Source organism: Eumetopias jubatus, unplaced genomic scaffold (assembly GCF_037043125.1).
Source record: "Eumetopias jubatus isolate StellerSeaLion01/CBP00866 unplaced genomic scaffold, mEumJub1_p1.0 scaffold_86, whole genome shotgun sequence".
Lineage (NCBI taxonomy): Eukaryota > Metazoa > Chordata > Mammalia > Carnivora > Otariidae > Eumetopias > Eumetopias jubatus.
In genome coordinates, this window is record NW_028274892.1 from 183,960 (window position 1) to 197,121 (window position 13,162).

Here is a 13,162-nt window from a genome sequence, read left to right on the forward strand (position 1 = left end):
CCAGGCAGCCCCAGCCCATTCCCTTCGTAGGGCCAATAAGCCTCATGCTCCACTAAGACCTGCGATCTATGAATTTGAAAATCGCCACACTGTCGTTCACCATCTTCCTTATCATGAGCTCGCAACTCCCTCAGCCCTCACTGACTCGGCTGTACTCGAGTAACAAAGCCCCAGTCCTGGCCAAGTGCAAGTGAGCACTCGCTGCAGGTGTGCCCTTGCGAGGGCACCGTGACTGAGGGAAACACACAGCACGCTGACGGCCTCCGCTCAACTCTCCCATCGCCAGCTCATGCCAACCCTATGCCACCCAGCCCTCATACCCCTTCTCCTCAGCCTTCCCCTCTTTCCGCGTATCTTCTTACATCCCTTCAGGACCCCACAAACTCTCCCCTCGGCTTTTCTCTCAGCTCATCACCTTGCTGTCTCTGAGAAAACAGAAACAATAGGAAGCCTGTCCACCACTCCCTGGTACCACACCTGCCCGCTTACCTGGAGCTGGGCCCCTGCGCCCTGCTTGCTTTGCTGCAGAGGCCAGTCCCTAGTCCTCTCATTTGTGCACCAGGCCGTGACATGGCTGCACAATGTTCCCCTGCCTTTCATATGTTCTTACTTCCTTGTTTGCATTCCCGACGGCATACAAACGTGTAATAGTATGTCCTACCTTAAAACTTCAAAAAAAAGTATTATTTTTACCTACTTCCTTCCACACGGATCCATTTCTCTGTTCCACTTTACAACAAAACCCCTCACAAGAGGTGACCACATTCACTCTCTCCAATCTCCTTCTCACTGTTTCTGGAGCACGTTCCAGTTGGCAGCCGCTAACTCAAAACTGCTTTCTTAGCCTCACGCTGGCCTCCCTGCTGCCAGAGCCGACAGTCAGCTCACAGGCCCCGTCCACCTGCCTGCGCCACGGCCCTGAAATGCAGTCTTTGCTTGTCTTCACACTCTGCCGGTTTCCCTCCCATTTCCCCACAGCAGCTCCTTCTCAGTATCCTTTGCGGATCCCTCATCTTCACGTCAACCTTTTCATGTTGAACAAGAGCCCAAGACTTCAGTCCTTGACGGTCACTCTCTGGTAGTCAACGCTCATTCCTTGGTGGCATCATTCATTCTCAGAGCTGTAAATACCACCCATACCCTGACAATTCCCTGTGTTTTATCCTGGATGCCTGACCCTTCTTTCCCCTGAACTCCAGACCCCTACACCCCGATGCCTTCTGCGTCCTGCAGCTCGGAGGTCTGACGTCTCGTCAAGAACACATCTACAACTGCAAGCCTCACATCCTCCCCTGCAAGTGCTCTTCTCGGTCCCCGTTCCCCGTGGACGGGTACTCCACCCTTCCAGGGACTTCAGCCAACATCCTTGGCTGTATCCTTCCAGCCTCACCTCCTTTTACATCTTAGTACAATCTGTCAGCAAATTCGGTTATTTCTACAGTAAAACGTGTTCAGAATCCAGCCACTTCCCACCACCTCTCCTCCTCCATCCCTAGTGCACACCATCCTTCTCTCTCACCGACTCCTGCAACAGCTTTGTAACTAATTCTACCCTTGCCTTTGAGAGTCTATTCCCAGCACAGAAGCCAAAGTAATCCCGCTGAAACATTAGAATGGTGTGTCAAAAGCCTCCGAAGCCTCCCTCACCTGTTTCCAGGAAAAGCTAAACTCCGCAGCGTGGCTCACAAAGCCCCACCCTAACTGCTCTCCTCTTACTTCCCTGACGCCACACCCCCAACTGCTCTCCCTCTGAGTCACTCTAACCGCTGACTGGGCTTCCGGCTGACTCTCAGAGTCACCAGGCAAGCTGTCAGCTCAGGGTCTCCCTGAAGAAGACATTCCCCCCCGCGACCCCCCAAAACCTTGTAAACTCCATGAGGGCAGGGACTTTCATCTGCTTTTTCTTTGCTATAACCCCAACAGATAGAACAGTGGCACATATTAGAGACCCGATAATTACTTCTTAATGAAGCCTCTCGTTCACGTGGCCTCTTAAGACTGGAATAATTTTCCTGTCCTTTATCTACTTCCTGGAATCTAACTAAAATATCACCTCATCTGTAAAACTTTAACTCTCATCTCAAATTACAGTCCTCCCTCTGACTCATGATAGGCAATAGTCCGTACTTCTTTACACAAAAATGAAGACATGAATGATCGAGAATATAAATATTATTCAAAGAAATAATCCTGAAAAATATTATTTATCAAACAAAACAATGGCAGAGGCTTCCAGTTAAGATGGTTCAATGAATTCACACTTCAAACACATCCCCCTCCCAACACTTAGCACCACAATGATAGATATTTTTTAAGATTTAATTTTTTTAATTCAAAAAAATGGCTAAAATTATTGCTACGATGTTTTTATCATAGGCTAGCTAACAACATGAATAAAATTTTTAAAGTACAATAAGTACCTCTGTAGTCCTTAAGCACATGAAGTTGTACACTCAACTAAAATGTCATATAAGAGCATAAAGAAAAGAGAGAGGTTTTCAAACATGTATAATCAGTGCCACCATTAAGGTAATATAATAACAAACACCAAAGCAAAGTCAGGAAAATCTGTAACTTCAAAAAGAAAATATGCTGTCTTTCATTTCCATACTTAAATGTTAAACTTACTTTCCTCATGCTGCTATCTGACCAACCCTCCATCCGCAACACCTGGCATTTCTTATGCAAAGCTGGATTACTCTCACAGTTTATTATGAAGTTTAAATTTGCAGAATCCATTATCAAGACAATATGCAAGTTTTGTTGAATTCCTAAAAAAATATAAGAAAATTATCATGGAAATTACAACAATAATAATTGGGGAAATCTATATATGGTCTGCTTTTATGAGTTTAAAATTTTCTAAAATGAAATGGTAGGAGCCATTAAGCAATATTACAGTTATGATTTTTATTTTTGTTCAGAAATACTTGTGTGTGTGTGTGTGTGTGCGCGCGCGCACGCGTGTGCGTGCATGCTAAGAGAAAAGATCCAGAAGGAATTCAGGAGGAAGGCAAGTGTCCATATACCAGATTGCTGTTTTGTATGTTACTTTTCAAATGTGAAACTGGATTCTACTTTACAATTTTTCTTTCAAGGATTTTGATTTCAGTATTCACAAGCAAATTGATCTCCAATTTTCTTTTAGGAGAAATATATTTTTCCTGTTTCACCAATGTTATTTTCCCTTCATGAAAGGGAGTTTGGAAAGTTTGCGTCATTATCCATGTTCTGAAACTGTTTTGAATAGCACTGGGATGATCGGTTTCCCAGAGGCCTGGTAGAGTTTCCTTGTGAACTGGAAGGAGAGGGAGGGGACGGTAGCTCTTTAACCAGTTTCTCTGTTTCAATAACAAATGTTCTTTTAGGGAAAGAAAGGAGCTAAGTGTAGTAGTGATGTCTGGTATTATTAGTGCCTTGTAACGACTTCTTCAATGTGAGATATCCGCAGTGCACATAAAACCGCTTCTGTGATCAGAAAGCTGCTGAGCTAGAAAAAACTAGAGAGTCTGGCAAAATCTAACCAGTTCAATAATTTTCTAAGATAGGAAGTTCTGAACACTAGTTTTACCACACAGAAACAAAAGCAGTGAAGTAAATATTCCAAGGAACATGAAAACACTTTCATCTTCCCCTTCTGCTAAAATTTTGCTAACATGCTTTTACTACAGGTTGGCTTTTCTAAAAGCACCGTAAAAAAGAAAAAAGTATAAATTACCAAATAGACCCAAGATTTAAGACACCTTTGCAACCTAATTAGAAAATATGGCAAATTAAATGGTACTTATTTCACATGAACCAGAGTTTGAATTGATGAATTCAATACAGTCACTTACTATATGTAAAGTAATTGACGACTGGTCCGAAAAAACCATCCTGCGAAGCCTCATCCTGAGGGGCAACAGCAAAGGCTCTAATTCTTCCTGGGTATAGAGTCCAGGAACTTCACCTACGGGACACAGCACTTCTCATGAATTTTAGCTGCATTACCCCAGTTGAAACACACTTAACATCCACAACACTTGTTCTATTTTTGTATCAGTCTGCTCTTATTCAGGCTGTTTCCAAAAATACATAACCCTATCACCTCTCTATTACTCACAAATCTCCCTCTGTTGCCTTCATTCGATAAAACTCAAACTCCTGGGCAAGCCGTTCAAGACAGTGGACCATCTAGCTGTCCACCTATCCTTGCGGGTTCTTCTCCACCCCTCCCATATGAGACCTTGTATTCTAGCCTCAGTGAACGTCTTTGTGTCCCATAAATATAATGACATACTCCCTCTTCCTGGAATTTATATGCACAGTCTTCCTCTGGCCTTTACCTTCCCCCCAAATTACCCTGTGTCCTAGGAGACACTGCTGTGCTGACTTCCCAGGTGCCGGGGAGAGCACCCCTTCTCTCTCCCACATCTAAACATGTCGCTGTTCAGCATGTATCACATCACAGAACCATGAATGAAGTATTTTCCTTTCCTGCTCAATTAGATTCTGAATTCCCAAAGGTCAAATATTTGATCATGTTTAATATCAACCTTAGACCATCCTTAGCAAAGTATCTGGAACATAAACATTTATTAGATGAATGAATGAATGAATGAACCTGTAGTAGAAATCAGAACTAGTCCAGGGCCTGTTACAAGGCAACAGAATGATGAAAGGCAATTCACACTGGATTAAGACCACAAGCATTGATAGGGGCACTGAACTAGGTCTTATTCACAACTACGAGTCCAGTATTTAGAACTGGGCCTGGCACATAACAGGTGTTTAATAAACATTTATTAAGCCAATATATTTAAAGTTTGCAAAAAACAGTAAGATTAAGCAAAAACCCTTTTGCTATGCATCCAAGGCAGTGCATTCACACAGGGCCCATCACAGCCTCATCCCTACCTTCCCTCAGGCCCAACTCAGAGGTGCCAGACCACATCTCGTCTGCCAAGCTTGTACATACCCAAACACATGCACACACAAATCTGCTCTATGTCTTTCCATTTCAGCCATAACAAGACACTTTTTTTTTTTTTTTAAGATTTTCATTTATTTATTTATTTGACAAAGAGAGACACAGTGAGAGAGGGAACACAAGCAGGGGGAGTGGGAGAGGGAGAAGCAGGCTTCCCGCCGAGCAGGGAGCCCGATGCGGGGCTCGATCCCAGGACACTGGGATCATGACCCGAGCCGAAGGCAGACGCTTAACGACTGAGCCACCCAGGCGCCCCAACAAGACACTTTCGATTCCTTAAATGTAGCAAAGAAACCTAGCTCTACATACATACTATCCACTACAGCAAATAAGAATTTGAAATAGAAAAAAGAGACAAAGGCCTGTTTTCTCTGAAAGCATTTTTCAAATACTTTTTTGCTAAAAATGGTAAAACTTAACTTACGATTTTTGCAGTTACAACTTGATAATAAAGACCAATTTATCTTAAGGTAAAAAGGTAAAAACAATAATTACTGCATTAATGCTTATGTGGATGTTTGCTTTCACAAACAAAACAAAACGAAAATCCTAGCACAAAGCTGTCTCTCTGCTTGACTAGGTTCAGCCATAAGGAACAGGCCTCCACCTAGTGACGACTGAAGCAATATGCAGGGACACACACCGTACACATGGACAGGAGTGGTCCTGTGAGCAGGCCCCAAGCCCCAGCAGCCCCACTCCAGCACCTGCCTCGGCAGGACTTGGGCCAGAGACTGGCCTGCTGACTGCCTAACCAGCATCCCGGCCTGCAGTCACGTGAACATGAAATGTAGACACTTCCCATTCTAAATCACACGTGTTCCTCGACCAGAGCTGTAACATTCTGAAGAGAAGACTATTTCATTTCAGAGCCCACCTAACATGACACAAAACAAGCATTTACTAAACACGGGGTCTGACAGGCGCATCACGGAAACTAGCTTTTAACAAGGTTTATTTTGTACTTAAATAACAAAACAATCTTGGTCCAAGTTTAAAACTAAGCTACCTCTTACCAATTCTAACAGTGACGACTCATAAAGAGATTCGAATAAATGTCACAAATTCTTCAGAAAAGGAAGACATATAGGAAATTGCAGGTATCCTCTCGAGAAAACCATGAAAACAGGTGACTCAAGAGACAACAAGAGCATACTGCGATCTTGGAAACATGGACCTCAGATACTGAGAATATATCTGTATTTACATATCTGTGTTAAGGCCATGATTCAGCCATTCCACTAACGATGGACAGTGAGGTTCCATCACATTTTTATTATGAATTATACTATGCATTTCCCTGCATACTAAATCTATTATTTCTGTAGGTGAAATTCCTACACGTAATAGAGCTTCTATATTAAAGGGTATGGCACATTTTTTTTTAAACAACACTGGCTGATAACTTTCCCAAAAGACTGTAACAGATAATGGTCCCACCAAAAGCATATGGGAGGGACAGTTTTTCAGGACATTCACCAACATTAATCATTTTGGGGGAACGCCTGGGTGGCTCAGTCAGTCAAGCATCTGCCTTCGGCTCAGGTCACGATCCCAGGGTCCTGGGGTTGAGCCCCATGTCGGGCTCCCTGATCATCGGGAAGCCTGCTTGTCTCCCTCTCCCTCTGCCACTCCCCCTGCTTGTGCTCTCTCTCCCCCTCTCAAATAAATAAATAAAATCTTTAAAAAATAATAATAATAATCATGCTTATGTAATTCTTCAATCTCCTGATTTTATAAAAATGGGCTTTCTCAATTCTCCAGCTCCAAGCATGTTTAACCGCAGGACCCCTGAGTAAAACCCATACCACACATGCTCTGAAACACAATTTTACACAAAGTAACATTATTACCTTTCTTTTCTTTGAATAGAAATCATTCACTTGCCTGAAGACAAAAGGCTATTGATCATCTCCAGAAACGCAGGATGCACGAACTGGTAATCCTCGAGAAGCAGAACCACCTGCTGGGCTTCAATCCCTGCAAGATGCAGCACCTGCGCGGAAAGTGACAACACAGGTCTTCGCACCCATTACAGTTGTGGGGCCCAGTTAAAACCTGCCATTCTTCACGCAAATAATGTCCTTCTTTTCTCCTTTTTCTCTCTTTCTTTCTTTGTAATCAAAATTAAAAATCAAACGTCAGCCATATAGTTTGGAAGGTAAATCCAGTCCATGAACAAACAGTTGGGGAAATGTTAATATGATTTCACAGCTAAGACAGACGATCATTTCTAAATACACCCACCTGTGTCCTATATAAATTCTGTCCTTTTATCTTCCAGGTCCACCTATAGCCTCTCTGTACATAAAAATATAATTTTCTAATAACCATGGGGAAAACCATCATTCATATTAAAGACTATGACGTATATCAGAGACATAATGGTCTCTGAAGGCTTTTAGAATAACAAGTAATTGTGATTTAAAACCAAATAAAGCAAAGGATTTGAGTAACTCACGTGTTTGAGATCATTTTTGAACTGCTTCAGTTCATAGGCTCTGGAAATCTTTGGAGAAAACAGCACGGCTCCATGCATATGGCTGACCAGGGAAGTAATGGTCCGCTGGCCGACGCCACTCCGCCCTGCCAGGAGGAGGGAGCCTCCAGGGAAGCTCAGCACCCTGTCGATCCGAGACACATACTCCAGCACTTCTTGGAAAAGTAAAATATCCAAATTCTGGTTATCTCGTCCATAATGAATGAGGCCCTTTTAAAAAACCACAACGAATATTTTATCATTAATATATGCCCCATTACATAACAAAAATGTTATCTAGAGTAAAGCTTATACTTCTGATGCACTCTGGAAAAGGGGCTAAGTGGCAGTGTGTCATCTTACACTCCACAGTCTACCAGCAATCCAGCTCTTCTACGAAAAACCTTGTGTGATACCAAACACGTTCAAGAGCTCACGGTCATCAGACACCTGCAGGACACTGCTGATACGGCGGGTAAAACGTAGGGAGACACAACAGCTTAATTACAAAAACTTTAAAAACTCTCAAATTTTACGAGTTGTTTCAACTCAGATCAGTGTGTGCACACCATAAAACCTAATCTTGTGAATTCTTGTAGGTACGCACTGCAGGGGAATGAACCCAAAGCCCTCGCGCGGGCTGCCCCACCAGCAACTGTGTGTCAGCGTGAGGGACACCAGATGTTGCAGCCTTAACAACTTCCAACAGACCCAGACTCTGTAGCGTCCATCCCACGCACAGCACCAGCTTTTCTGGATATAAAATCCACACTCACTTCCAAAGCAAATCATCATACATATAACACTGTTTCTCCTTCTTTATTGTCTAATTTCACAAAGAAGAAAGAACAAAACACGTCTCTAGGAGAGTGCGCCTCAGTTTCAGTGAACCAGCGGTATCAACAACCACCTGGGAGCCCTGGAGAAATGTGGAATGAAACTTGGTCAGTCTGGGACCCAGGAGGTGGCGTATTTCCTGGTTCTCAAAGGGATTCTAATGCTCGCTGAACTTGGACACCACTGGTCTAGGATGATTTTCCAGTTAATATTAAACCTCATTAGTAATTCCAACACCAGATACACTCTGCCGACATGTACCTTGGCCACCTCGCCCATACCTGTGTGAGTACGGGAGCACTTAGTCAGATCTACCACAACAGACTACACTCCACAAGAACCAGCTTGGTCTATCGTATAATCTTTGTCTGCCTCGGAAAGCTTACAACAAATATTTCTCAAATGACTACAATCACAACCAAATCCCAATTCAAACTCATGATTCAGATTATACCTTTCTCTTTTTTTTAAAGATTTATTTATTTGAGAGAGCGTGCACACACGTGAAATCACACACGTGCGCACGTGTGAAGGGGGAGGGGACGAGGGGAGTCAGAGGGAGAAGCAGACTCCGCACCGAGAAGGGAGCCCGACGCGGGACTCGATCCCGGGACCCTGAGCCAAAGGCAGACACCCAGGCGCCCCAAAGTTATACCTTTCTAATAACATCCTTGAGATCCGCGGAATTCAGTTTTCCGAGTGGTTTTCCATGGGGCGGCAACGGCTGTCCTGGGGCCACCCTTGTTCCTGCGTTGTGTCGGGCTCCCCATGTAACATAGAAACTGTCTGCAGAAATGAAAGGTATTTTTGGTTTTATATGTGTATTGGTAATGGCAGCACCAGGAAATACACTGTTCGTTACATTATTTTTCAGTTAGTCCTCCAAATAAGACCATCCCCAGAAACGTGAAAGTATGTCACAGTGTGCCTGGTGAGCCAACAAAGACCTTATGCTGCCATGTCAAACTGTCCCTGAAGAGTAGCTGACGGGCCCCGCTCCAGCCCGACCCCCGCCTCTCTCCTCAAATGAAGGGTCCTCCTCCGAATGCTCCTCACTACTCTCCCTTGTGCTTTCTCCCTACTTCCCTCCCCTTCTCCACAATTTCCGTATAGAATTGGCAACTAAAACAAACTCAAAACTCTCCTTGAGAAAGAACACAGATTTATAAATACCATCAAGAGCCCTAAGTCTAAAATAAAGGAAAAAGTAACTGAATTTTAGTTAGAAAACAAAAACCGCACCACTTCCCTTATATTTATCTCCAGCAGCATCCTGTGACCACACAAGGAAAATCTGCTGACTGTTCTGCTGAACCTTTCCGTCCTGATCGTTTGGGAAAGCACACTCCATAAAGTGCCCTCCCTCTCACGTGCTCCGCTCAAAGGCAGTTTGAGCTCCCTGGACCAGCTTCTTCACGTTCTTCTCCTTTCCCTCATCACTGCTTGTCCTATACTACCCTCTCTCTGCAGAAATCTCTACAATCAAACTCTTCCTTGGGAAGAATGCTGCCATAACCGCCAAGTCCACATCCCCGTCGCAGTCACTACCCCCGTCGTGACCTGGTGTGCTTTGGAAGCTTTTTCCTTAGATCTGTAGGACCATACTCAACAAGGCACAACCACCAGCCCTCTCCGTTCTCTGCGTATCCCTTCTACTCTTATTTTCCCTGGGATCTAAATTCAGTCCATTATTCTTTAATCCTAAACGCTCCCCTTGAATTATTTAACCTTATTCTGTGGATTAAATTATCAACTACTGATATACCAAAACCCAGTCACCTATTGGCAAGTCTCCCGAGCTCTAGTCTGGTCCCATACTTCCAATTGCTTAACAGACATGTAATGAACATACAATGTTCATCATTAAACACCTGTGTTTAAGCCCCGCACTTCCTGTTAGAGAGAAGTAGTTAAGACAGACAAGACTGCTCCCCTCACAGAGCTGATAAACTTCACGCACGTCCCCAAAAGACACTCCAAGAGCCTGCAAACATTGAAACACGTAGACAACTGAACTCACTGTCTTCCCACGTCATCAGGTGTCATCACCTCAGCTACAGCACGGCCTCCCGGCTTGTGTCCTGCGATATGTCTCTGGCCGTCCAGTACGTCCTCACTAGCTGTCCCGGAGGAGTACACGGAAGAACTGCACAGCGCCATACCGCTCCCATGGGGCCGGGAAAAACAGCCAAACCCATCGAGGCCCCCAGACCTGGCTCCACTGACTGCGTGATTCTCCTTCACTGCCCCGCGCTGTGCACACCAGCTTCCTCACGCCTCACGCCTCTGAACCTATGCAGAGTCTTCCCCCTCGCCACACAGTACAGTCATTCTTTAACATGATCTGACTCTCTGTGTCGCTCAAAAAATTTTAAATCTTAGTTGTTCATCTAACAAAATATGTACAAAACTTATGTGCTGAAAACTACACAACACTGATGAAAGAAAGCAAAGAATATCTAAATAAATGGACAGGCATATCATGTTCACAGACTGGAGGACTCAACATAATGAAGATGTCAATTCTCCCCAAAACCAATATACAGAGTTAATGCAATTTCCATCCAAAGCTTAGCAACATTACTTATAGATAAGATTATTCTAAAATATGTAGAGAAAGGGAAAGGAACTTAAATAGTGAAAACAACTGTAAAAAAGAAGACAGCAGGAGAAGTCAGTCTACCCAATTTCAAGATTTCTAAAGTAATGAAAACAGGTGGTGCTGGTGGGAGGACAGACATGTGATTGATGGAGAACCAAGAGATATGTTCACACACCTATTCTGACAAAGTGCAAAGCAGCTCGAGGAAGAAAAGTTCCCTTTTCAAAAAACAGTGCTGGAGCAAGTGGTCATCCGTCGGCAAAGAAGGTGACCCGAGGCCTCACTCCATACAGACATTAACTCACAGTGGACCACTGACTTAAAACATAAAACCATAAAACTTTTCAGAAAAAAACACAGGAGAAAATCTCTAAGAACTAGGACCAAACAGAGTTCTTAAACTTGACACCAAAAGATCCTGAAAAAAAAAAATTACTAAGTTGTACTTGATAAAATTAAAATATTTAGCTGTGGGAGAGAAAAGGATGGAAAGACAAGCAAAAGAGCGGGGGAGTATGTTTGCAAACCTCATATTTAACAAAAAAAAAAAAACTAATATCCATAATACATAAAGAACTCTCAAAACTCATTAATAAAAAAAGATAAACCATCCAATTAGAAAATGAGCAAGTCACAGAAAGAGATACCTCACTTCAAAGGATTCACAGACAGCACTGAGCACATGAAAGATGCTCAAGCTCATTTGCTGTTGGCCGAATGCAAATTAAAGCCACAGTGATATACCCACACGCACTTACCGAGGGGCTAAAATACAACAGCGTGACAAAAGCAAAGGCAAGTGTGCGGAGCAACTAGATTACTCACATATTGCTGACAGGAGTGTAAAATGATATAGTCATTCTGGAAAAGAGCAGGGCGGTGTGTTTTACAAACCAAGCACAAGAGCACCATACATCCCTGCAACTGCACTCCTGAGCATTTATCCCAGAAAAACAAAAGTGCATGTTCACACAAACATCTCTACAGGAAATGCTTATAGCAGCTTTCCTCCTAATAGTCAAAACCAGAAAATAACCCAGATGCCCTTCAACAGGTAAATGGTTCAAGAAATGGTAGTACATCTGAATACCCACTCGTCAATAGAAAGGAACAAAGTACTGAGACTCACAGCAACCTGTGTGTCTCCAGAGAATTAATGAGTGAAAATAAGATTCTTGAAATGGCAAATTAAATACAGAACAGCCTGGCGGTTTCCAGAGGCATGGACATGGCTACAGCAGGGCAGCAGAATAGATATTCTGAGTATTAACTGTATCAATGTCAATACCCTGGTTGTGATGCTCTACCATAATTTTGCCACATGTTACCATCAAGAGAAACCAAGTAAAAGCTACACATACTCTGTATGAATTCTTACAATTGTATGTTAATGTACAATTATCACAAAATAAAAAATTCATTTTTTTATTTCAAGGTTTCAAAGTAACTCCCTCAAAAAAAATTAACCCTTCTACACACTACTATCTAACATTTATCCCAAATATATTCAGAAAAGTTATATTAATTGTAAAACACTTCATGTTCTATTATAATTATCAGTTTAAGCATCTACTTGCACAAATTTCGTGGCATCTAAACACACTAACAATAGTTATCACTGTAAGTGAGGGCTTTCATATCTGTATCTGCCCCTGGATTACACGTTTCTTGAGCACAAGAATGTTATCTAGCTTATTTCCAAGTCTTCCAAGATTACATTTTTCTTAACAAATTAATATTATTCCACTATGTGAAAATACTGTTTGCCCAGATACGACATTTATCAAGCCTGTATTTTTAAAAAATGCAACCTTTCCTTGAAAAGTAAAACGGTGAGGGGGAAAAAAGCATTTATTATTTATTGAGTCCTACAAAGGAGACCCTGAAAGATAACAAATTCTAGAGAATTCAGATACCCAAGGAGACACTGCTACTGTCTAATGCCCAAAGAACATGCTACTTTCTTTGCAAGAAGAGATACCATTCAGGCAACTCTCAGTCTGAGAAAGATGGTGCCATTTAAGAAACGCAACCTGCCCACACTAAGCAAGGAGAGCTACAGGTCACACTAACAAAGCCTCACTGAGAATGAGCCAACTCTTGAGCTGCAACCAGGGCTCTCTCTCAGCATTTCATCCTGCCCCGGCTTCTCCAACTCATTTCCTGATTCTGAAACTCAAGCCGCACCTCGAAAATCTCTCTGCCAATCTCCACATCTTCCTCATCTTCAAAATCCCCTTCGGCCTATGCAATTATGGCCGTGGGGCAATATCGA

General features: G+C 42.9%; 1 protein-coding gene across 1 annotated transcript in view; it reads right to left on the minus strand.

Moving 5' to 3' along the window:
- LOC148161715 (cytoplasmic dynein 2 heavy chain 1-like) overlaps positions 1 to 13,162 on the minus strand; it is a 111,283-nt gene that overhangs the window by 23,906 nt on the left and 74,215 nt on the right. Inside the window, 6 exon segments of the mRNA XM_088020623.1 lie at positions 2,629 to 2,771; positions 3,837 to 3,893; positions 3,896 to 3,949; positions 6,857 to 6,965; positions 7,431 to 7,679; positions 8,941 to 9,079. Coding sequence (XP_087876749.1) covers positions 2,629 to 2,771; positions 3,837 to 3,893; positions 3,896 to 3,949; positions 6,857 to 6,965; positions 7,431 to 7,679; positions 8,941 to 9,079 — 751 coding nt within the window.